General features: G+C 38.3%; 1 protein-coding gene across 17 annotated transcripts in view; it reads left to right on the top strand.

The window, feature by feature from the left end:
• plekha7b (pleckstrin homology domain containing, family A member 7b) overlaps positions 1-27543 on the top strand; it is a 401998-nt gene that overhangs the window by 253270 nt on the left and 121185 nt on the right. For all 17 annotated transcript variants that reach the window (XM_073049397.1, XM_073049398.1, XM_073049399.1 and 14 more), the window contains 3 exons: positions 2769-2873; positions 5819-5891; positions 7411-7511. In XM_073049397.1, coding sequence (XP_072905498.1) covers positions 2769-2873; positions 5819-5891; positions 7411-7511 — 279 coding nt within the window. The remainder of the gene's footprint in view (positions 1-2768; positions 2874-5818; positions 5892-7410; positions 7512-27543) is intronic.

The raw sequence follows: 27543 nt of genomic DNA on the forward strand, positions 1-27543 counted from the left end.
TGATAAATTTCCATCGGAACTAACCACTTGAGAAATAACTGGGAAGGCTGGGGAGCTGGAATTGTTACATTTAAAGCCACATCCTAAGAGCCACAGAAGGATTATTCTTGCAAAGAGTCATCCAATTTGTATTTGGTTTCTCCAGCGTGGTAGAAACTATGCCATGAGCACTGAATTGAGATTCATAAATGGGAGTACACCTGCGAGATGTGATTGGGTCCCTGGTGGTGGGAAAGGAAATAGTTTTTAAAAAAGGCAGCTGTTTCATCTACTGTATTTGTGTTAAAAGGTACTGTGAGAAGGGAAGTGGATGTTGAGTGAACTAGGAAGTATTCTTCAGACAAATCAGCAATTCGCCTTGTGTGATTGAGGTGAGGGCCTCCATCGACCAGAATTGACCATGGATATTGTGTTCTACCTGTTTAGACATGCAAGCCTGGGCAGTATGATGTAGGGAGCAAGGTATTGCCCACGTAGCGAGCTCCCCCTCTCCACACATCTGATCAACCCAAAGGAATGGCAGAGAATGATACAGTTTGGTACCAGCAGCATCACAGGAATTGCGAATTCAATTCAATGTAGGACAGCCTTGGGGTTTCCAGCTCTGGATATTTCCTTCAGGGTTTACTCCTGAAGCCTTCCCCATTTGTGTATATGGCCGCAAGACAGAGGAGGTTTGAGATCAGACTTTTCCTTCTCCAAGATGAACTGCCAACCTGAAGCGACTGGTTTTAAGGCACCAGTAACCCACCTTTCCGTCTTTTCCTGTCAGTAGAATTGGTTCAGCTGGGCTTAGTAGCTAAGCCACATGTGAAGGCCATGATCTGGGCTTGGTTGTCAGAGGCTACTTGAGGCACACGCCATTGGGAGCATTTAATAGGTAGTGGGAGCTTATCCCCACTATCTTTCCTGGCTATAAAAACATTAAGGAACCACTTCATACCACAACATATTTAGTGTACTGCATTCAGTGTTCTCAATGTGGTCATCAATCATTTTGAGAGGTCAATCTGAACTTTGTATCACATGTCACATTTTCACTCGTGGCTGTGCATGGGGCTTTAGGAGTCCAAAGACAAGAGTGAGGAACTGCATCTCTTCTGACTGGGAATGTTCTCAGGACTTGATGTTACATTCCACACTTCAAAATACCAGTGGATCCAGTTTGCATCAGAACTGGCCAGGAGCTTTCTGCATTTCTCAGTTTCGGAAATGTTTCCTTCCTTTTCTCCTCCATTCTCGTTCACATCTGCCTATTGCTTCCAAGCAGACCACCTACAATTAACAATCCACCTCTCAGCCATCCCTCAGATGACACTGTCGCTACTTGTGTTATTCAGCCATTCTTGGTCTCCTCATTCAATGTCTGCTTAATTTTGATGAAAAGTTATTAGCCTGAAACATTCTGTGAAGCAAGAAATATAACGTTTCAGGCTGATAGCAGCCAAATATGCTGAGTATTTCCAGCATCTGCAGTTCCTTTTTGCTTCGTGATGATTGCACAGCATTGAATTGGGATTAGATTGCAGCTGTACCAAACTAAAATTACCGATAAAGGAAAGGGAAAATTCTGCTTTGCATTGAGAGCATTGTTATAAAGTGGGAATTCTTAGGACATAAGTATGTGGATCTTTGGGCATTTTGATACACTGCAAGCATCTGATAATTTGCATTTATTTACTTATTTGATTATGTTAGAGATGCTAGTATCTATTCCATAATCCTAATTGCTCCTGAACTGAAGTTAAGAGTGAACGTTATTGGTAAGTCTTGTCATGAATGAAGCAGGTGGGATGCCAATGAAGTGCACGAAATTGCTTCATCAATTACAGCAGTTATTTAAAAAAATGTTTAAGTTAGCTTTGTCATCTATTCAAAGTATTATTTATTTGTTATATCAGCTGAAGAGAAATTTGTGGTTATATTTTACCTCATCATGCATTTAATAAGACAATAAGAGCACAAGATAAAGGAGCAGAATTAGGCCATTTGACCCATCGAGTCTGTTCTGCCATTTCATCATGGTTGATCCAATTTTCCTCTCAGTCCCAATCTCCTGCCTTCTCCCAGTATCCTTTCATGCCCTGACCAATCAAGAATCTATCAAACTCTGCCGTAAGTATGCCTCCACTGGGTTGCATAACTGCCTGTGGCAAATAATTCCACAGATTCACCACTCTCTGGCAGAAGAAATTCCTTATCTCCATTCAGAAAAATCGTCCCTCTATTCTGAGGCTGTGTCTTCTGGTCTTGGCTCTCCCACCATAGGAAACATCCTCTCCACATCCACTCTATTAAGGCCTTCACCACGCAATTGGTTTAAATTAAGTCACCCTTCATTCTCCTGAATTCAAGTGAATATAGGCCCAGAGCCATCAAATGTTGTTCATATGACAAGCCTGGAATCATTTTTGTGAACCAGCTTTGAACCCTCTCCAGTTTCAGCACATCCTTTCTGAGATGAGGCCCAAAACTGCTCAAAAAGCTCCCAAATACTCACCAGTACTTTATAAAGTCTTAACATTACAATAAGTAAGATATTAATATTAACTTGGAGTTTGAATCAATTCAGAATTGCTGTATTGGAATGAATTGAGGTTAACTTTATTGAAACTGAAATCTTGTTTTTCATGTTGACTTGTTAAGTTTCATGTTTCTTCATTTGTGTTGATAATGGAAATTTAAACATATGATATTTAAAGTAAAGGATTGACTTGACACTCATGACATTTGTTATCCTAAATGCAGATATATTTATTTATGATCAGGTGTTAAAAACAAATGGGAAAGTCCATAACTTTGGAAAGAGGGAGCAGTCAATTAAGAGGAATCCAAATGCGCCAGTGGTAGTGAGAGGATGGCTTTACAAACAGGTAAAACGTGTATTATATTGTAACTCATTTCCAAGCTACAGATGAGAGATTAAGCATGGTTGAATGTTGTTTGATTAACTGCAAGTCGGGTTTGTCGTGTCTTACTACTGAACATTAAAAGTTTATTCATGTGTCTCTAATGGAAAGAGAAAATAAAATACACAATATCTCCTCATTATTATGACTTGCTTTACAGCCTTTCCCTAAAGCTTGCTTCATGGGGGAAGAGCATGTTACCTGGAATCTATCTTTTACATACAGACCACCACTAACATAATTCCTATGAATCTAACCAAATATGGCTTCTTGTATAAGACTTGATGATGACCATCCAATAATGGGAGGAAGTCGAGCACCTCTGCTCGAAACAGAATTTTCATTTGAATTTCTATCCTCATTCCCATTCAGCATGGCCTCATCTTGCCATGATGATGCCACTCTCAGAGTGGATGAGCAATACCCATATGCTGACTGGGTAGCCTCCACCCGGATGGCATGAACATCGATTTATCCTTCCGGTTAAAAAAAAAATCTCCTTCTTCCCCTTCTGTTCCTACTCTGGCCTCTTGCCTCTTCTCACCTCTCCCGGTGCCCATCCTTCTTCCCTTTCTCCCATGGTCCACTCTCTTATCAGATTGTTTCCTCTCTAGCCCTTTACCTTTCTCACCCACCTGGCTTCGCTATCATCTTCCTTTCCAGTCCTGAAGAAGGGTCTTGCCCAAAATGGTGACTGTTTATTCATTTCCATTGATGCTGCTTGACCTGTTGAGTTCCTCCTGCACTTTTGCTGTGGAAGGAAGTTATTTTAAATAATAAAATATTTGGCATGATTGCTGCCCACTCTGTGTTGAAGTGACAGTAGCAATGATTGTTTGATTATCTGAATTTATGCAATAATGTTAAAGTATGATCTGAATGTGCTTTAGCAAATAGTTGAAAATCGGTGTTAATACACACAAAATGCTGGAGGAACTCAGCAGGCCATGCAGCATCTATGGAAAAAAATTCAAGCCTGGCAAACGTTTTAGCCCAAAACGTCCTCTGTACTTTTTTCCGTAAATGGTGCCTGGCCTGCTGAGTTCCTCCAGCATTTTGTGTGTGTTGCTTGGATTACCAGCATCTGCAGATTATTCACTTTTTTGAAATTTGTTGGTCAGAGTTTTGCCCATACAAGGTTGTGCAGTAAAAGTATTAGAAATCCTTCACTTGGAATTCAGAAAAATATCATTCAAATTTTCAGACTCCAAAAATATTTCTCGTATAACACCACTTACATGACCATGGAGTTCCCTAGAGCGCTTAAAAGAAAATCAAATTAAAAGGAAACCATTGCCCAACTAGAGGAAAAACTGGAGAGAACTTTTTCCAATTTTTCACGAAATAATCAAAACTGTAAAAGCCAATTTAAAAATGGAAATTTCCTCACTTCAGAGCATACCTCGACTACACCAATGCAATGTGTGAGTAGAACTATCTTGGTCTCCCATTCCCAGTCAGGTCTCTGGGTAACTGAGGTTCAACCAACTTGCAGTAAAATGCTTCTGGAAAACTTTAAATCATCCAGTAACAACTAATAGAGGTAAATAATAACAAGAATTAGAAGTAAAGGATAAAACATTAATTGCTAAGAACTTGTTGAAGACACTTAATTAACTCAAACACATCCTGCACTTTTCCACAAGGCTGTTCCCATTCCAATGAACTTTTTGCCAGCCAAGCTCACATATGGTCCAGGGCAGGGGCTATATGCAAAGTTCATCCAGACTCCTACAGACAGCAGACATGGACCTCCACATTTTGACTTCCACATTTCCACAGACATTTGTGAAAATCTGAGGTGTAATTATTGGAGAGTTGGCAGTTGACATTTGACTAAGGAACCTCCTCCCAGCTCCAAGTAGGAATGTTTCTGCCTGATTCATCTACATGTGTTACAGAGCACTAACTTAAGGGAATGGAACTTCTAGTGCACAGTTAGTTCAAGCAGGGATCTTGCTATCACTCCCTACAATTTTGTGTGATTTTTGCATGCACAATAGCAGTTTTGATTAGCAGCACTGTTGTTTTGACAGTTAAATCCCTGTGACTGACCATTTGTTCCATTGAAAGTCCTGGATTGACTAAATGCATAGTCAAATACAAACAAAACGTAACTCTATTTAAAATAATTGTTGAGTACAAGCTGCATGAGAATGTATGGGGCAAATAAATGAGCAAGATTTGGTCATTGGTTTTCACTGCAACTTTAAAACATTAATGTCATCATTAGGATGAAAGGCACAATAATTTGGAGAGAGAAATGTGATTTTTTTCATCACTCTATTTTCCTGCTAGGATGTTTTGAGCATTTGTGTGAAATATGCAACATGTAATACTTCAAGCAGTCATTGAATGGATGATTATACGTTGCCATTGAAGTGTATCAACCCAGCCACAAGGACATAATTTATATTCCAGTTCTTAATTTACTTGCGTACTTAAAGACTATAACCTTACATTCATTATTTTTTTACACACTATCTGGAACTGAAACAGCAGCAGGATAGTAATGATAACCATAAATTCACATTTGTACTGAAAATTGGAGATGCAATGAAGTCAATGGTAGTGTTATCATTTCTATTTTTAAGATGATGGGAAGTGCGAAGAAAGTAAATCAAGTTATCAGCCTAATTATTGTGTTGTATTTCAATTATTTGTACAGTAATCTATACGTGCTATCCCTGATTCATTGCTTCAATTCCTTTTTTAAAAATGCTTATGATCCAAGCCACTCACAACTGTTTTGGAAGATTTGTACCCTCTGAGCCCTGAATTCCATTTGACAGCATTTAAATTCCAGCTGCTTCTGTAATCTAGGTTATGTTGTATTGTATCAGCTGTCAGAATGCTAGTTTTCATGAAAACCACTTTGTCGCTAGATTATCATCTGTTTATGTTTGTAGGACAGTTCTGGAATGAGACTGTGGAAACGGAGGTGGTTTGCACTTTCAGAATATTGTTTGTTCTATTACAAAGGTGAGTACCTGACTCGCAATTTATTATAAAAAGACTTTTTCTGTTGCTTTGTCAGAGAAGCAAAAGTAAGAAACTATCACTGTTGAATCCAGTTTAACTTGATTAATATATGCTGATTAGTCTTTGCAACTGCATTAAACCAGTTGGTGCACAATGAAAGACTGACTAAATTTTACTTAGCCAGCTTTCCTTACAGCTGTGAATGGGGCATTTTAAATGCATTTTAAAGCCAATGGGCAGTGTTTACAGCTTGGAAACCAATTTGATCCTGACCTTTTGGGTGTTTTCACAGTGATTTGTGTGAGTTTCTACCATGTTTCTGTGGTGGTTAACTGACCACTGTAAATGCCTCCTTTAGTGTAGTAAGTGGTAAATGAATCACGGGGGAGTTGATGGGCAACTGAAAAAGAATACTATAAATTCAAGGGCTGCACAGAATTGAAGGGAGAAAGGGATGCTCTTTTGTGAGCCAGCAATGACTTGAGTTGGGATGAAAAGCAGCTTCTTGTTGTCATAGTGAGTAAGTGAATACCTTTCAACTGTAGAAAATGTGACAATGCAAACATGACTGAGCACCTTTCACCTCCTCCTTATCTAAAAAAGAACATTTGTGATAGGTCAAGCATCACTCTTTGTGCCAGAGGTTTTTGTGTCATAAAACACTGAAATGTAGATGACGAAAGCAGGCCCTTCAGCCCACTATGTCTCTGCTGACTGGAAATCCTACAGTTTATAAAAATAGATCGGATCATTTTTAGAGTTGGTAAACTGATTGACTGCACACACCCTGTCCAGTTGCCTTGAGGGACTGGTAGTTAGTGCTACTTTATTCAGTAGCTCCGAATTTTTTTTTAAAAGGCTAATTTTAATTTTGAAGATGAGCTCTGTTTTGGGTGTGAAGTGTTTTCCTTAACACTACAACCAAAATGGCTGTAAATATTTTACCCTTGCCATAGGAGCACAAGGATGTTTTCTGAAATGTGTATGTCTCTGGAGGGAAAAGGTAACTGCAAATAAATACCACAATCCATTTTTATTTTATATTATGCATTAGGTACTATTCTGTTTGAATGTCTGTGTCTATGAACAGAAATTGCTGAAGGGATGACTCATATTTTCTATTATCTTTCTTATGGTCCCATACCACTTCTTGAACTGCAGAGTAGAAAACATAACATAATACACAAATCATGTTAAAAGATTGCCAGAGAAAGGAAGTTATTTCATAAATTGTTAACTTATCTACTGCTTTAAATGGAAAAATGGCTCTGGCAACGGAGTTCTCTTTAGCCTTGATTGGCATTACTTGATTGGCACTTGATCATGTATTTTACCATCTGACACTAGCTTTAGATTATCCAAAGCTATTCGGTGGGAAAATAAACAATAGTTGCAGCTTGATGAGTTGTGCCCTATCACACCTTGTTAGCATTGGTGAATATCTTTCATCTGGCAATACTGAAGTGTGAATATTTGAAGTAGATAAAAAATGCAATCTAATTTGTTTTGTGTTACACAGATAGCCGAGAAGAGACTGTGTTGGGCAGCATTCCTTTGCCCAGTTATGTTATCTCGCCTGTTGAACCTGATGATCACATAAGTCGCAAATATGCTTTCAAGGTAGGAGACTTAATATTAAATAAAGATTATAAAGCTAAATGTTTGATAACAATCTCACTATTTCCCCAAACACTCTGATAGGGTGGATGTCACCTGATACTTGAACAAGTGTTCAGTGCCAGTGGGTTTCAGTCAATGGAATTTATTGTCAGCATCACCAGTGGTGTACGGCTGCTCTGTTATTATTTAATCTCTCCAGATATTTACCATTCACCTCTCTATGGGTCAAAATAAAGAATGCCATTGTGGCCATGACCTCAGTTATTTAAACTGTAGCCGTTATCAGAGAAAATTATCTATACGACTTGGATTAAATCATCACTAAATTGTGACAAAGCTATTAAAGTGCTGGGAAGTTAAAACCAGTTATTTTGTCCATTACTGTTATATTTTTGATTGCTTAATCAGTGCTGACAGACAACAGTGTTAAGTTTTCAATATTTTTACATGTATCACAAAACAAAGGTTGAAATGTTGAAACCTTCTCCATTTTTTCTTTGTCTTTTTCATTGTGCTGGCATTATGAGTTTATAACCACTAACGGCTTTGAAATTGTGCAATTGTAGTTAAGAGATTAACACAATGAGCATACCTGCTTTGCCTAATTGCCTTATTACATTCCTTTTGCTTAAGGAACCATGGATTCACCTTTTACAATGTGATTGGATGTTTCAAATGAAATGTTTATTAGCACTGTTATTGGTAATAAATTAATCTAGGGGCTTGAAGCAGTACTCTTCTGTAATAGGCTTTTTATGTTACTTGTTCATGTTTAAAGAGAGAAGTGAGCTATGACAAATGAGAAAACGCCTCTCTGGCCAATCCTGTAAAGTTGTGGTAGTTTGCATATCACAAAATATACAACATTTGCCCCCTTACCAAGACCATGCAATCTTCTAGAAGAGTGAAAAACAGAATTTGTGATAACGCCAATGAAATTCATTGAATTTTTTCACTTTCCAGATGGTCATGGGAGATTCTCTGCTTCTAAATTTGATGCAGCCAGTATAGGAGCCCTGGATTAGCCTAAATGGATGTTAGCTGAGGTCTTTCGATCCATGGCCCTAGAAAACCCAGTGGAGGCATATGTCCTTGTTACTACTACAAGTCAACACACATAAAATGCTGGAGGAACTCAGCAGGCCAGGCAGCATCTATGGAAAAGAGTAAACAGTTGACATTTTGGGCTGAGACCCTTCTTCAGGACTGAGGAAAAAAAGATGTGGTTAGAGCAAGAAGGTGGGGCGGGTGTAGGAGGAAGAAATACAAGGTGTAAGTGAAACTGGGGGTAAAGTTGAAGAGCTAGATAGCCAATAGTGAAAGATCTAGGCCTCATATGGAGCCAGTGATCATTAATGGAGAATGTGTGGAGCAGGTTAAGACCTACAAGTATCTGGGAGTACAGTTAGACGAGAAGCTAGACTGGACTGCCAACACAGATGCCTTGTGCAGGAAGGCACAGAGTCGACTGTACTTCCTAAGAAGGTTGGCGTCATTCAATGTCTGTAGTGAGATGCTGACGATGTTCTATAGGTCAGTTGTGGAGAGCGCCCTCTTCTTTGTGGTGGCGTGTTGGGGAGGAAGCATTAAGATGAGGGACGCCTCACGTCTTAATAAGCTGGTAAGGAAGGTGGGCTCTGTTGTGGGCAAAGTACTGGAGAGTTTAACATCGGTAGCTGAGCGAAGGGCGCTGAGTAGGCTACGGTCAATTATGGATAACTCTGAACATCCTCTACATAGCACCATCCAGAGACAGAGAAGCAGTTTCAGCGACAGGTTACTATCGATGCAATGCTCCTCAGACAGGATGAAGAGGTCAATACTCCCCAATGCCATTAGGCTTTACAATTCTACCGCCAGGACTTAAGAACTTTTTTTAAAAGCTATTATTAATGCTTTTTGAGATAGTGATTTAGATGCATATCATATTCTTTACTGAGTTAAGTATTGTATGTAATTAGTTTTGCTACAACAAGTGTATGGGACATTGGAAAAAAGTTGAATTTCCCCATGGGGATGAATAAAGTATCTCTCTATCTATCTATCTATATAAAGTGGCAGGAGAAGTGGGAATCTGATGGGAGAGTGTACAAGACCATGGAAGAAGGAATAGTCTTGCCCCGAAACGTCAACTGTTTACTCTTTTACATTGATGCTGCCTGGCCTGCTGAGCTCCTCCAGCATTTTGTGGGTGTTGCTCAGATTTCCAGCATCTGCAGATTTTCTCCTCATCTTTCCACCACTACCAGTGTTTCTCTGCATGCTCAGAAATCATTTTAATCTTAATCCACCCTAGAGCTCAAGTCTGATTTAGAAGGTTTTGAGGAATTGCCATTGGTATGATATGCTATTGTACTTCCTAAATACAAAGAGTATTGGTTGACCTAGAGAATTTTACTCTGATGTGGTCCACTCGTTTCGCCAAAGGAGACCCTAGTGGTGGAGGGACAGATGTTCTTATGGTCTGTCTTTCTACAACACTGGTACTTGTGAGCATGGACCTGTCACCTGAGAACATTAGGGGATGGTAGTGAACACAGATTTATCACCATTCAACATTGGCATGCTACTTGTGGGCTCTTGTTTGTCAGTGATAAAATCTGCAGTTTCAAAGAGCACCTCTAAGGAAGTGGTGCAGGCAAAATAGGCTGAGATTATTTTGAATCACTGCCTTAGTTGCCAGAAGTGAAGATATCAGTCCTGTTATGTTACAGTGGAGGTAGTCATTCAAAGTGAATGGCTAAGTAGTGCCATTTCAAAGTGAATGTTCAAAAACAATTTCATCCTGTGAGACAAAATTAAGTCATTTTATTCTGTGAGACAATTTCATTCTGAAGAACAAAAACATGGCATGTTTTGCTTACTTATTACCGCACCTATAAATTGACATTGAGGCTATTTGCTACTTTTACGGGTAGTAGGTACTCTAATTTCTTTTTGCCCAGGTTGCCAATATTTGTAATACATCACTGGATTCAAATCTTTGAATACACTCAGGGAATTGACACCCACAGTAAAACTTTAAACTTTTCCTAATGTCCACTATTTTCTGGGAAAATACATCCTTACTTTTAACTTCACTCAAGCTTTGAACAATACTAAATACTCCTCCAGTTATCCTCTATATTTCCTTTCCTATTTTCAGCAATAGTTAGCTTTGAGTGGGATCCGGGATCAGCCAGGATTGAATAGCAGAGTAGACTCGATGGGCTAAATGGCCTAATTCTGCTCCTGTGTCTTATGGTCTTAGCTTGAAGATGTGCTATTCCCTTCATGGTCATGTCAACTTTTAATCCACCTATTCAAGTTCTATCAGTCTGCATTGAAAGCTGTGAGATTTTAAATAGTTATTGTGGGAGGCCTCTGCAAGTTTTCCAAACATTGTTGTAGCTCATCATGAAAGGAGATCAATGCTGTGTCCAACATTCTTTATTGAGATCCACCCAAGATTGAATACAAATTCATGACTATATTGTCAGTAATTAAATGTGCATCTTGCTTCTGAAAGGTGAAGGTGTTTCACGCCATTCTTTATGCTGCTTAGTTTTGTGAAATTAAGTATGAACTGGGGATCAGCATATGAACAAGAACACATGCAACAAATTGGATTGACATCTTTTTCTGTGTATGTATTTAAATCTTCCACTTGATTAGCCATGTACGACTGTAGGATTAATTCAGAAAAAGATCTATTGTTTACACTGTTGCAATATCTGTTGTAGCCCAGCTCTGTGCTGTAGGTTGTATTCCGAGTGAGTCCAGGTGTAATTCTGTACAGTGGAAATGGATCAGGAGCTTGTTCTGACTTTTGTATACCGAGTCATGTCTAATGTTAGTTTAACTGTTGAATGCCTGGTTCAGGTTGGCTGCCTTTCTACTTTATATGACTCAACTGCTCAGCTCATGAATTCATTAAGGCATGTGGACATGTTCAACATGCTTTAGTTAGACATTGGCAGCTCAGCGCACGTTAAGACTTGCCACTCAATCAAAATTAAGTTATTCAGTAACCTACTCTGAAGTGGCCAGTGTCTGTGGAGTCATTGTAATTTGTAATTGCTCTCTGAAATAGCTAAGCAAGTCATTCATTTGATTTGATGTACTCTGAAAATAATGTTAACATTATGAGCTGTGCCGTGTTGACTGTGGATGTGGCTTTTAATATGACTATGGCAGTGGTTAACTGGTGGTAAAAATGGAAGGCTTATCCCATGATAAGTTGAGCAAAAGCTTGACATAGTCACAGCAACAATATCATGCCTTTGAGTGAATATCTTCAACTCCAATGCTATCTTCAGCTATGTCAAGTACTATGACAAGACAGGTCCCTAAGGCTCCAGTATAACGGTAAACATTTAGGTGGAGAGTGATTATGTTAGGAGATGCCCTAGGAGTCTGTAGTATTGCCTTCATTTGCCATGAAATTTCTTAGTTTTTGGTTGCCAATCATAAAGGAGGCAACTTTATTGATATCCTTTTCATAACATAAATATGTGTTCTCTCCATTATCAGCACAATTTGACTGCATTGAATGCCACCTATGGTTGCATCAACTCTGTTAGTCTTTAATAGCACCTCCCCAAACCTTGAATTCTAACATCTCAAAGGACAAAGATGGCTACTCCTTGTAAATCTCAAACAGCGCCAAATTAAATGGAACACCATTTCTTCACTAACCCATGCAAATTCTAATGACTTTTAGAAATATCTTCACCAGGTGAATTGCAGCAGGTCTAAAATTTGCCTTTTATCACAAACTTCTCACGGACAGTTCAATTATCGTTCAACAATATATGAATACATACAAATGAAACAGTGTTATCCCAGGGCCAAGTTGCAAAACACAGCATCAACAGCACAAGGCACATATATGATAGCAAGTCAGCATACAGTCAGACAATAAAAAGTGTGAGTGTATATGCGTGCATCTATATATTTATCTATAAGAATGTGTGTGTGTATCCCAAGTCCCTGAGTGACATGCCCTGTAAATTGGTGGTACGTGGGTGTTACTGGCAAGGAAAAAAGCAGATCTCAGCAGTCTGCAGACAATCTTATGCCCGGAATCCAGTTTGACATTCCACTGATTATTGGTCACATTATTGAACAAATAACTAACCTACAATTGTTGTAGTCTGTGTTCATATTTGTGTAATGCCTAGTCAAACAGGTGGGAGGGCAGAACATGCTCTTGAACTAAACTATGCTGGAGGTTTAAGTACTTTTGACATAAGCTGAATGGCCATTTTCCTTCAGTAATTTGATGGGGCAACTGAGAAATTGTATTTTGATTCCATTTCTTCCATTTCCTTTATCTCAGGCCATATGTTCTGATCTGCTAAAATTCTGCCACACCATTAATAATGCTGTTTTTTTTTTGATTGACCAGTTCATTGATCAGGTCATTAGTTTACCTCCTTCAGTGTGTGTAGCCTTCTCTTTCTTTTCAAATCTTTTTATTATTATTATCATTCAGAAATAGCACAGGTACATCGAAGTAACAACACCTACAATGCCTCAAAAAAAAAGAAATTATCTTAAAGATTGAAAATTTTTTAATAAAAAAAACCCCTACTGAGCAAGAAAAGTGAGAAAAAAAGAATCCCATTGGGGGTACAACCCCGGAGCCATGCATCATACAAAAAGCTTATAAAAATAAACATCAAACCGTCAACAAGAAAGAAAGATATATCAAAAAAAATTACACTTAGATCGTGGAGGAAATCTATCAATTAACTGAAATGATAATAATGAGCAAATGAGCCCCATCTCTTCTCAAAATCAAATAAAGGTTCAAAGGTTCGACTTATAATTCTCTCCAAACTGAGACACAGCATCACTTGAGAGAACCATTGTGACAAAGTAGGAGCTGATATACCCTTCCATTTCAAAAAGATGGCCCTCCTAGCTATCAGTGTAAGAAACACAATAACATGTTGGTCAGACACAGAAATACCATGGATATTTTGAGGAATTATTCCAAAAAGCACATTCAATTTATTAGCTTATAAGTTGATTCTGAATGCTTTAGAAATTGTTGAAAAGACTAACTTCCAAAAACTGTTTTAATATAGAACATGACCAGAACATATGTGTCAGTGTAGCTATCACAGTTTTACATCTATCACAATACTTGTCAACACTGGGAAATATTTTAGCAAGTCTCTCCTTTGTCAAATGGTAACGATGTACAATTTTAAATTGAATCAGTGAATGACTAGCACAGATTGAAGAAGAGTTAACCAGCTTCAGAATCCATGTCCAATCCTCCGATATAAAAGTCAAATTAACAAATTTGGCTCCAGTTCTGCAATTTTTTTAATCTTAAAAATTTAAACTTTGTAGTATAATTTATCGTAATTACTTTTTTAAGCCTCCCTGAAGTGATCCAATTTTTTTACTTTGGAAAAATAAAGGTATTAATTATTTTTGGGATTTATTTAAAGAAGGCAGATTGATGTCTTTTGAACAATTAGTCGATTAATATTCTCTCTTATATTCACACTTTTTACAATATCTTCAAGTTAGACATTTTTTTACAAAAATATTTAAGTAGTTTTCCTTACATATTGGAGGCTGACTTGTTAGATACTATTATGAATATGAACCCTTCGATGAAAGGTTCTATTGGAAGAATTTATAATTTATTATTACAATGGGATAATCGTCCTTTACTTAAGATTAAACAGGATTGGGAGAAAGAACTCAATTTGACTTTTATATGGGTGTAACCTTCTCCTATGATGGATTGGCTGAAATGTTCCTGAAAATATAAATGATCACCCAAAGGTTGTTGCATATTTTCTCAGTCTTTTCACCCCTTGCTAATTTTAAATATTTGTAATAATCAGATACCATAATCACTTGCAATATTGGATATTTTCCTGCAAGATGCCTCAAGAATTTATTAATTTGTTTTATGTGAAAAGTATTATAATATTCTAATTTGTAACAAATGAAATATTATGAATATCCTGGACTTGTAGCATCTGGGAGATTTGTGTTACAAGTTTACATTACATATGAAGAAATATTTATTAATCACCATGATAATTATGGTAACTTAAATGAACTGTTTGACTAATGAATGAATTCATCATCAGCCTATAATTCAGCAACATGACTATATAAGTTCATCTTTATAGACTTTATGCTGGTGAAGTAAGTCATTTAGTAAATTTTAATATGAAAGCACCATTCCTTTAGCTATTGTTTGTAATTGGTTAGTGAGTTGAAGGTTCTTGCCACACCCAATATGGTTGAGAGAGGATTGGACGTGTAAACTGCTCTTTGTAGAAGAAATTACAGATATATGAAAAGATACTTGTTGCCCCCATGTTATGAACACCCACTACTTTGGATGGAGATCAATGAGATGTGGCTGAAAGTAAATCATAGTTGAAAGCTTAATATCCAAGGATAAAACCTTGTAGTGAAAGGACAGGCAGGTGTGCAAAAGGGCTGGGGTGGCTCTGTTAGCAAAAAATGAAATCAAATCCTTAGAAAGGGGTGATATAGGATCGGAAGATGCAGAATCCTTGTGGGTTGGAGTTAAGAAACTGTAAGGGTAAAAAGAACCTGATGGGAGTTATATATAAGCCCCCAAACAGTAGCCAGGATGTGGATGGAGAGGGCATTTAATATAGTAAAAAGTTAAGGTTAGAGGATTGGGAAGCTTTTAAAAACTTTCGGAAGGTAACTTTTAAAAAAAGGGAGAAAAGATGAAATAGGAAGGTAAGCTAGCCAATAATATTGAAGAGGATTTGAATTTTTTCCCCCAAGTTAAAAAAGAGTAAAAGAGAGGCAAAAAATGGAAAATGACACTGGAGAGGTAGCAATGGTGGGACAAAGAAATGGTAGATAAACTTAAGTATTTTGCATCAGTCTTCGCTGTGGAAGATGTAAGAGGTGCAAGTAGCATGCCATAAGTTCAAGAGTGTCAGGACAGGAGTGCAGTTCTTACCAAGGGGAAGCTGCTTGAGCAACTGCAAGGTCTAAGTCACCTGGAAGGGATGGATTCCACCCCAGGGTTCTGAAAGAGGTAGCTGAAAAGATTATGGTGAATCACTTGATTCTGGAATGGTTCAGGAGGAGTGGGAAATTTCAAAAGTCACCCCACTCTTTAAAAAGGGAGAAATGCAGAAGAAAGGAATTTCTCAGCCAGTTAGCCTGACTTCAGTGATTGGGAAGATGTTGGAGTCCATTATTAGGGATGAGGTTTCGGGATACTTGGAGGCTTATCATAAAATAGGCCAACTCAGCATGGTTTCCTTAATGTGAAATCTTGCCTGACAAGTCTGTTGGAATTCTTTGAGGAAGTAACAGGCAGGACAGACAAAGGAGACTCAGGGGATGTTGTGTACTTGGATTTTCAGAAGGCCTTTGACAAGGTGCTACAAATGAGGCTGTTTAGCAAAATAAGATCCTGTGACATTACGGGAAAGATGATAATTTTCCACAAGGATCCGTATTGGGACCGCTTCTGTTCACATTATATGCCAGCGATTTGGATGATGGAACTTTTGGCTTTGTGGCCAAGTTTGCCGATGATACAAAAATAGATGGAGGGGCAGGTAGTATTGCGGAAGCAGGGCATCTGCAGAAGGACTTGGACAGATTGGAAGAATGAGCAAAAAGAGTGGCAGATGGAATGTAGTGTAGAGAAGTATATGGTCATGCTCTGGTAGAAGGATAAAAGGTGAAGATCATTTTCTAAATAGAGAAAAAATACAAATTTCAAAGGTGCAAAGAGACTTGGGTGTTTTTGTGCAGGATTCCCTAAAGGTTAACTTCTTGGTTGGGTTGGTTGTAGGGAAGCCAAGTGCAATGCTAGCATTCCTTTTGAGAGGATTAGAATATAAGAGTAAGAATGTAATGCTGAGGCTTTATAAGGCATTTAGCAGTCCACATTTGGAGTATAGTGTGCAGTTTTGGGTCCTTTATCTAAGAAAAGATATGCTGGCATTGTAGAGGGTCTAGAGATATTCATGAGGATGATTCCAGGAATGAAGGAGTTAACATCTGAAGAGTGTTTGTTGGCTCTGGACCTGTACTCTGTAGTTTAGAAGAATGGCAGTGGAGGGGAGGGGTGGTTGCAGGATCTTATTGAAACTTTTCAAATGTTTCCTGTAGTGGTTGAGTCTAGGAGCAGTAGGCAGAGCCTCGTAATAGAGGGACTTCCATTTAGAACAGAAATAAGAGATTCCTTTAGCCAGAAGGTGGTAAATCTTGCCATGAACCGCTGAGGAGGCCAAGTCATTTGGTATATTTAAAGCAGAGGTTGATAAAAGAATTTCAGGATGTATACTGTATATATTTCTCTGACATTAAATACACCTATAGGCACCTATTTAAACCTATTGATATGTTTTTGGATATTCAGGGTATCAAAGGTTAGGGGGAGAACGCAGGAGAATGGGATTTAAAGGGATGATAAATCAGCTGTGATGGAATGGCAGAGCAAACTTAATGGGTTGAGTGGCTTAATTCTGCTCCTATGTCTTATGGTCTTATTTCTTATCAGTCTTTTGTGCTTATTCAGTCTTTTGAATATATATTTATAGAATCTCTTAGTGTAGCGAATCCTTGAGAGCTCATATGTTAGAAGCACTTTCTACCAGGTCTGAGGCGTCCATTTGAGTATGAATACATATTTATTATTGCCAAAGTTCAGAGCGCAGTTGATTCAAGAGTATAAATGAAAGTTGATTCCTCTTTGGGTATTGCCCCTGACCCTTCTGATTACTTACTGTGTGTTGGTTCCCAGATGTTTAAAGAATTAGTTACTAAAGGTCTATTTAAGAAATTTGCCTTCTTTCATTTTTTTGGTTTCATGTACAAACAAATATCCTGCTGTGTCATATGCCCAAAAATGTTCTCAGTAGATCTTCAATTTATGCTTTTTTAAACCTCTTTTAACCTGGTCCTTGAAACATTACTATGACTTAGTATGCTTTAGATGTGCACGATTGTCTCTTCCTCTGGTTGCTTGTCAGTTATGGCTTTGCACATCTTCAAGCAATAGAGAAATGTATACAATATACATCCTGAAATTCCTGAAACCGAGGAATTCCTCAGAGAACGAATGACCGTTAAATGTTAGAATTCCAAAGCCCCCCCCCCCAGCTCCCTTTCCCACGCTTAAGCAGCAGCAAAGCATCCACTCCCTCCCACCCCCACCAGCAAAAAAGTGTTGGCACCCCCCACTGAGCACTCAAGCATACAGCGAAGCATCAATAAAGGCACAGACTTGAAGTACCTCAAAGACTACTCGTTCACCTGGTATTCGACATACTAAGGGAAAAAGAGGTGACTCTGTTTCACAGCGAGAGGGGAGACATACCGAAGTACCTCGCAGGTTTATGGTGTTAAAAGTCCGTTGTGTCTCTTTTTCTGAGCTCTGTGTCCAAAGAACTTTGGACTCTAATCACACAGCCAGCAGCCAGCAGCCAGCTCACTGTTTACAACCTTCAGACGGCGGCACTGGCCTTGAATCTGCCCACCTCCAGAGCCACAAAATCTGGCACCCTGAAGGTAGGCCTAGTCTTCCAGGCCGCACCCTTGGCATATCGAAAAGCAGCTGGTCATGAGGCCCCGAGAGTGGGACTCATTTCTGCAAAGATCCAAAGTCAGCATCTTCAAAAGAACCTTGAAAAGGGGGAAAAAAAAGAGATATCAAAGATAGAAATAGAGCTGTTTCTGAAGGAAAGGAGTCGCTGTTAGGTGCCATCGTCATCCTGAGCTCTTCAAAGTGCATTTCACAATATAAAAGGTGCTGAAAACTAGCACAATGTCACCCAACTCAACAATTATCAGGTTTGTACGTTGTCACTCTTGATGTTGTGTATAATACTGTAGCTGATATTTTGTTTAAAAGTAACTAATTGGTTGACTTGCACTTCAAAGTACAACTTGTAAAAACAGTACAGTGCACGTATGGGCGCTTCAGCCCACCACGTCTGAACTGACCATGATGTCCATCTAAATATCTACTAGCATGCAGTTCATATTCCTCCATTCATTAACTTTTCATGTGTCTGCCTCAATGCCTCTAGGGTATTACTGTCATAATCACATTTAGCGCTTCCCTGGCAGTGTGTTTCAGACATCTATCACTCTTTGTATTTAAAAATAACTTTACCACACATAGCTCCTTTAAACGTTCTCCCTCACACTCAAAGCCCATGCACTCTTGGTATTTGACGTTCCACCCTGGGAAAATGACTCTTAACATCTGTCTCAAAGTTTAATATATTTAAGCTTCTGGGAAAATAATCTTAGTTTGTCCATCCTCTCCTTTTAGCTAAAGTGCTCCAATCCAGGCAACAGACAGGTGAATGTCTTCTGCACCCTCTCCAAAGCATCAATATTCTTCTTGTAGTGTGGCAATAAGAACAGCAAATGGGGCTGAACAGAAATTTTTTTACAGCCTCTATGTTCCAAGTTTAGTAACTTCCTGACTGATAAAGGCGGGTATTCTGTGCATCTTCTTTACCACCCTATGTTGTGTTGCCGCATTCAGGGAGTTAAGGTTTGAAGCTAATAATGCCCGTCTACATTATTGCTCTGAAGGGTCTTGCCATTTACTCTGTACTTCCCTCTTACTTTTGATCTCCCAAAAGGAATCACTCCACACTTGTCTGGCTTAAACTCTACTTCTCTCCTCAAATTTCCAACGGATCTGTCCTTGGTTGGTTAACCGCAAGACCACTAATATCCATATTATCTGCAAATTTATTAATCATTCTAACTAAATTTTCATCCAACTCACCACTGGTCACAGACCTCTGGTCAAAAGAATATCCATCCACATCTAATTTTGAAGTTCCCAATTCAGCATAGCCTATGTGATTCTGAACTCCTGCAGACCGGCATACCATGAGGAACTTTGTCAAATGCTTTCCTAATGTTCACGTGGGCAACATTCACTAATTACCTTTGTCAACTCCTCAAGCAAAACTGTTAAGTTGTGAGGCAGGACTTCCCCACACAAAGCTGTGCTGACCTTGTGCACAATAAGCCCATTCTTTCCCAAATGTGAAATACTGCTTAAATACTGCAGTGATCCATTGTTACCCATTTTAAAAGTAGGCCTAGGTACAATCAGAGCAATACAAATTTATACTATTGTGCACTGGTTTAGCATTTAAACATCAATTTATGAACATGAATGGGCAATTAGCCCTTTATGCCATTAAATACACCATAACCCTTAAGCTCTTACTGACTAAAGATTTATCTGAAATAAAATTGAGAATTAATTTTGCATCATTTGCTTACCACTGTGTAGGAATATGTTTTCTCACTTGAGTTTTGAAGGACTTGGCTCGGAATAGATTGCAGACTCAATGTGCCATAGAGTTTTGAGAATATCAAATGTGCTAATAGCTACAGCCACTACATTGTAGGTGTCAGCAAACAGAGTTTTAAGTGTACTGATTGCTGGATACAGCTGTGTATACTGTGTTGCCCACTGGAGGAGTGGTTTTATGAAAAGTAATATCTTGAGTAAACAAGCATAATTGGAAAGACAAAGGAAAAATTATCATTCCAGGCTTCCCTCAAATTCATGGCATCCTGCAGGATTCTACTGCGATAAAAGTGAAATAGTAATTACATCAGTCTGTTAACTGAAGAAACAAACACATCTTTTACTGTGAGTAAACAGTTCAAGACCACCACTGTAAGTCAGCAGTATTTATAAGTTAATGGTGCAGAGTGAGTTGAGATGGACAGGGAGGGGCCATCCTCCCTTCAGTATCATTAAGTACAAGTAGTACACACACATGTGACCTTAACTGCTTGTGAGTTTGGCACGCTTGACCGTTGTGGTCAAATTGCAATTCCTACATGTGTGCTAGTTGTAACTAAAGATGTTTGTATTTAAACTTACGGGATTTAGGTTTCCAATTGAATTGTATCGAGGACATTTAAGAAATAGAAGGAAGACACTTTCCATCTTTCTCCCCTCATCTGTTTTGACCAAAGGAAAATCATTTGGCTTAATTCTCCATTGTATGTCTTGGCCTGAAGCCATCTAGGTTATTACTCTTCAAGTTGATATCCTGTCAGAGAAAAGTTTTGGATCTTCCTAATTTTCTGGGTAGAAAGAAAAGCCTTTTTTAAAATCATGTCTCTAATCTGTCTATCATTTTAATTCCGTTTGCCCTGAATGTAATCTTTCCAGCAATTGGTCTTTTCTGTTAACATAAGCTGGCCCGTTGATTTTATATACCTCTGTTATTATCTCTCATCAGCCGCCTCTGTTCAACAATAATTTCTGGCAGTCCTCGAATTTCCTCCGCATTATTTTGTGGTGCAATAACTTCCTTCATGTAAGGAGGTTAGAAATATGCTCTGTACTCATGCTCTGGGCTTGTTGCTGTCTACAGTTTCAGCACATCTTCCTACTCTAGGATTGTACAAGGTTAAATTAATATTGTCATTTAATATCTGCTCCTGCCCCAGCCTCTGGCATCTATGTCCATGCTCATAAACACATTGTGCTCAATGTGAAGCTTATAAGCACTGTCACATACCTTCTCCCACTCTTCCCCATTCCACTAACAGGACACACATCTATTTCTGATTATATCCCCCCTTTCACCTGACCTTGTTTCTGCAGGTAGTAGTTGCAATCTATTTAATGTTGTGGGAAGTGTTACTCAAGCTTTTATGACTAGAATGGTGGGCATGTGTTTATTTCTAAGAATTGTGTTATGGTTCATTTGCTGGCGTATTGCTCGTGCTGCTTACACACGCTGTTGAGTCTGTGTGAGGTCTTTAAACATTAGTGACACCAGAGTGTGACTATGTCACCCTGTTGTTTCTGTAATTCAGTCCCAAAGGCTTTTCTGGGCCACCATTTTGCAGGTCCTGTGTGTGGGCCCTCCCATTTGACTGCATTGGGTGCCAGTGAAGCAGGTTGCCCAATCCTGGGGTGAATCCACATCATGTCAACATTACTCTGTGCGTAAATAATTTCAGCCACAGGATAGAGGTGATTATGGTGTCACTTTTAAGAAGTCAATTAATTTTATGAAATAGCTAAGTTGTTGCAGAGTTTTCTGAAAAGGGTTGTGGTTATTGTGACAAAATGCTACAATGAACGTTATTGTTACCTCAGGTGCCTTTAATCACAGTAGGAGCTGCATACATAAAAGTCCTGCATCAGAAGCACATTAAATCTATATTGAACCCATCTCTATTTCATTTCATTCATTTTCATGTATGGTTCAATACCTGGCCCCGAGTGTTCTGCAGATGGCTTTCTGAACTAATGGCAGGCCTGTAGAGGACATAATCAGAAATCTTACTCAGTTTAAGTGATTGATTTGAACCTTATATGCTCGATAAAGCAGATTTCATTGTTACTGCCAATTATGTCTGTAATGACTAGGATAATACTGACTTGTTTTCTTATCAGCAATATTTTTCTAAATGTAATTGATGGAAATTATTTAATTTAACAAATAAATATCCATTCATTAAGTTGGTAGCCATTGTGAAACTTTGAAGACAGAAGCAATTAATTCACATAGTTTGGAACTTGTAAAACTAGTCAAAGTAAATGTATTTATTATATTAACTATGTATCCAAATAACCTAATTCAGTTTGCTTGTCTTGAAAGTTTCAGATATGTAATCTGCAATTTGAATCACAAAATATGTTCTGCTGTCTTTGTTAATCTAAAAATTAATAATTGGTCATTGGCAGGAGCAGCTAAAACACAAGTCTACTGACTGTTTTTAAGTTTCCTGAATGGCTGTCAATCTATATTAAAAGTTACATTGGTTGAGCTCAGTTTTAACTGGGATGTTCTGAATTTTTTAATAGAAAGGGAGAACTGAATTTTGTTACATTGATAGCTGTAGCTATGGAGTGCAGTAGGAGTCAGTTATCTAAGTAATCATTATGGAATTTTAGGAACTAAACAATGTGCAGGAAGAAACTGGAATGAAAGATGAAGTAGCTTTATTGAAGTCACCTACAGTGCTAGAGAATGGAAGGGCCATATTCAATGTCAGTAAGAATATGAATGTATTGAGCAATATTTATGCAATTAATATCGTGATTTGTTTTGCATACTTATCTGACAACTAATAAAGTGGCAATGATGCGTGCAGAATATTTAGAACAGATGAGGAAGGAAAGGGGATTGATCATTTCTAGTTAGTTTAAATTTATACCTGAGGATAGAGAAACTTTTAATCTCTGAATTGTGGTTATCAGCAGATTTTTCAGTTTAAATGTGCAACTTAAACTTGAATATGAAGATGCCATTTTTAATGAAACATTTCTTTACCATTTTTCGCTGTGTTTAGGGTGCTAACTGATGCTGGGCTCTATTTCTGTATGTTTAGCGGAATCTCGGCATTTTACTGAATGCCTGCTTTATTTTCATATAGGAGCCCAGAAGTGAGTACTGGGTGGATAATTATTGATGAGGGATAGCAGCCAAGTCTGAGCTTATTCACACATAATGTCCTATGAAAAGAAATCATCCGACTTTCATTTGAGGTCCAGAGTATTTTACACTGCATTACTGTAGTGTTTTTTTTAAGTGAATTGTCATTTTGTTCACTCTTTATCTTTTTGACTTTAAAATGGCTTTGCATTGATCCATAAAGCTCAAGATAAATAAATAATACAAGCAAAAATTGTAATTACCCAACTACCTCCACTGTCAACATCTTGAGTAGACCCTCAAGTGATTTTCATTCAGCTAAATATGTATAAATCATTGAACAGTTTTCATTCTATAAAGCTTCTTTGTGAGAATATGTTATAGATGGATGGGAAATTGAATGAAACCTCTAAGTAAATCAGGTTTTAGCTTAGTTGAGGCTCAGGTGGTTATATTGCAAATGTCAGGTTTGCTTGATTTTTTTCTGTAACTAGCCTTGTGTTTAGTCTTGTATTGAGGCCAGTATATGTGAGGAAGCCTCTAAAGAGTCTGAAGGACTTGTGCTTTTAATTAATCTTTGATCGAACGGAGCTAATTTCTGCAATGGCTATTGATAAATTGGACCTAAAGGCCACAAATATAGTTATGTAATCAGTGTTCTTCTGGAGCATGATACTCAGTATCCCAACAAACCCGAGACAGAAATTTTAATTTGTGCGAAGTGATTTTTATGTAGTGTGCCTCAATCTTTGTATTCCTAATTTTCATTGTATTGCAGATTGCCCAAGAAGCTGTGTCTTTCAGATTTGTGAAATTCCAGGATTTTTCTATACCCAGAGAGTGATTAGAAGATGGGATTTAATATTACAAGGAGTAGCTGAGGTGAAGCATAGATGGATTAAAGGAGAAGCCATTATTTTTGACATAATCAGAAGCAGAAAATAGAGCTTGAGCTTTTAATTGTTTATCTTTGGGTGCCAAGAGGTTTTCTATGCACTGGGGCTGTCAATTATTTGTATTTTATGTGCACAATTAATACAAAAGATGTTACCAGTACTGGAGTGTTTGACTTGTCAGGAAAGACTGTGTCGGCTGGGGCTTTTTTCCCCGGAGTCCAGGAAGCTAACAAGTGACTTTCTGGAAGTTCATAGAATCATGAGGGGCATAACTAGGCTGAAGGGTTACAGGGTAGGGGAGTCTAAAACTAGAGGCCTTAGATTTAACATGAAAGGGGGGAAAATATTTAAAGGGACATAAGAAGGAAAATTTTTCACATTGTGACTGGTGGGTATGTGGAATGAGGTGTCAAAGGAGTGGAGGTGAGTGCAATTTCATTATTGAATTAGTACTTAGACATGCACTTGGATACTACAGGGTTAGAGGGATTTGGGCCGATTAGGCAAATTGACAATTTGGACTGAGGGGTCTGCTTCTCTGCTGTATTGCTCCATGACTAAGGCAGATTAACAAGTCTATTTTTTAAAACAAGTTCATTGCTCACATCGACAGGATAAAACATTGCTCTGAGATTTCTGTCGAGCAATGATCTCTGCCTGCACTCATTGCTGACCTACATATCTGTGTGGATCTCTAGTGACACAGCCTTTCCCAGCAGCAAGGTTAACACAGACAGTGTGTCGATCAGTGACAAGTGTGTGCATGTGTGTGGCCCAGCACCAGCAGAAAATTTCCTGGCCAAGGTTGTTCCTAAACAGCTTCTGATTCCTTGTTCTACAGTATAAACTGCAATTTATTGATGGTCTTTTTCAAAAAGAAAGAGATAAATGCATCTATGTGCCCCTTATAGATTAAAGTAGGCAAAATAACTATGTGGCTTGCAGGAGAAAGAGAAATATTGGAAACATATTTTGTTTCTGCAACAGTGGAGTGACCCAGAAACATTGGAAACAAAACATTTAATGAGATTTAAGAGGAGGCTGCAGGCATGGTTCACTCATTGATTTTGGTCATTGATTTTTTTTGTCTTTACCATGATCCCTGTGGATTTGAAATTGGACAATGTGGTTTAGCAGTTCAAGCAGGCAAGGAACCAAGAGCCAGTTAGACTGGCATGGTAAATAGGAGAAATGCTGGAATCTCCAGTGATACGATAACACAGTTCTTAAAAATCACACAAAATTTAGGTTATTAATTTCTGAATAACAAAAACTGTAGAATTAATTTATATTCACAAAATTAATTCAATAACATATAAGTACTATTTAATAAAAATTAAGGTGAATGGAATTAGCATAATGAATTAGTCATCTGAGAATTAATTGGTAAGCATAAAATGGAAAGCAGAAATAAACTGGTGAGTTGAGGGTTGGCAGACCATCATCTGGTGGGATTAACAAAGTCAGTGCTTGGGCCCAATCAACAGCAAAGAGTTTAAAAGGGGGGACTGTATTTGTGGCACAAAGTTTAATGTAAATGTGATGTAGATTCCTTGTACACCAGTTGTAGAAAATTCATGTATTTACTACAAGCTATTCAGAAAGCTAATTATATTAGCTATGGATTAGGGGAAATAATTCATTTCCTTTAATCACAGTCCTTCCATTTAACTGGACTGGAGTGGTTGATCCATCATGAAATGCTTGTTTGCACTTATGATTTAATTTGTATTGGAAAAGATTCTCCTAGATGTAGCAAAACTTCAAGTGTATTTAAAGTAATTCTTGCAAACTTATGTTCAAGTTCAAGTTTAATTGTCATTCAACCACGCATGAATACCCATAAATACAACCGAACAAAACAGCGTTCCTCCAGGGCTAAAGTGCAAATCACTGTGCCAATGATCTTTCACAGCACAAGGCACACATAACACATATAAAACAGCAGTAAAATATAGTAACACAGAAAAAATATATAGTCGTAGTTCCTGAGTCCACGTGTGTTGCAGTAGTCTGCAGTTGAACACAATACATCAACACGGACACTGTGCCACGCTGCCTCTGGCGCTCCGATGGAGCATACTGACTCTGCCTCGCTCCTGGGTGGCTACAAGCAGGCTACACCGCGGATTGAGGCCCTGTCCTTGTTGTGACTGAGGCCACGTAGACCACCAACATTGTCTGCTCCAGCTGTCCGCCAATAAAACAGTGACATATTGGCTGCATTGCAGACTTTAGAAAACACTGCCGTGTTTTATCCATTCAATCTAGCATAGTTATATCAGGTCTGTAACATTGCTCCCAGTGTCAGATGTATTTATTAACCTGCTTTTCTCCAAAAGGGGATGTCTTTTTGAATTAAGTGTTATTGTCCTACAGCTGTTTGTTATTTCTTAAGTAAGCAACAGTGGATATTTGCCTCTTCAGTTAGGTGATTGTGGTGGCGGCTAAGCATTAGAGCTTACGGTGTACCTGCGCTGATGGTAATTGAGACGTTTTTGCCAATCTGAACTGACTGCAGTCTTGCAAGTGAGGAAATCGATGATTCAGTTGTTCAAGGTGTTATTGAGGCCTAGGTTTAGGACCTTATTAGTTTTCAGGGGATGAGAGTGTTGAATGCAGAGCTGTAGTCAGTGAAGAGCATCCTGATGTATGCATCTTCACTGTCCAGATATTCCAAGGCTGAGTGGAGCCAATGAACTGGCATCTGCTGTTGACCAGTTGTGACGGTAAGCAATCGAAGGCAATTCCTCAGGCAAGAGTTGATGTTCCGTGACTGGCCTCCAAAGCATTTCTTCACAGTTGATGTACCTGCAAGTCATTGAGGCAGGCTACCAATATCTTTTTTATTTAATTTTTATAAGAAGGAATATAAGGACTTAATTAATACAACAATTAATACATATTGGGGAAAAAATAATTCAAATACATTAATAAGTTCGGGAGTAAAAAAAGAACACCTATTCCAACACCATCTCCCCGCATTTAGAAAAAAGGAGGGAAAAAAAACATAAAGGACAGAGGAAAGAAAGGAGAGAAGAAGAAAGAAAAGAGAAAAAAAGAGTAAGCATCCAGCTCTCAGAGTCAGTTTAAAATACAAATTAAAGAACCTAGCTTATAATAAGGGATATATTAATTTTAAAAAATTAAAATAATTAGATTAAACAATCTGGGCATTGAAGTAATCCAAGTATGGTTGCCAAATCTCAAAGAACATAGTGTATCCATTCCTAAGGGTATAAGTAATCTTCTCAAGGGGTATACAGCTTTGCATCTCTTTATTCCAATTATCAATATGTACAAGGGAATCGGATTTCCATGTTACCACTATGCATTTCCTGGCCACTGACAGCGCAATTTTAATAAATTTGGATTTATTCCTGGGGAGGTTAACTTTCAAAACTGCTAAGTTCCCCAGAAGAAACAATTCTGGGTCTAGAGGGAAATCCATCCTCAGAATCTTTCCCAGTACCTCCCCCAGATCTATCCAAAAAGATCTCAGTTTTGTGCATAGCCAGGTGGAATGTAAAAAGGTACCAACATCTATGCCACACCTGAAACACTTGTCAGAAATTTCTGGTTTACTTTTATGTATTTTTTTCAGGTGTGAGATACAACTGATGTAAAAAAAATTAAAATGTATCATTCTGTATCTAGAGTTGATAAGAGTGGTAACACTATCCAAGCATAGATGTGACCAGCATTGATGATCAATTACAATGCCCAAAT

Source organism: Hemitrygon akajei, chromosome 6, assembly GCF_048418815.1.
Source record: "Hemitrygon akajei chromosome 6, sHemAka1.3, whole genome shotgun sequence".
In the NCBI taxonomy this organism is placed as follows: Eukaryota; Metazoa; Chordata; class Chondrichthyes; order Myliobatiformes; family Dasyatidae; genus Hemitrygon; species Hemitrygon akajei.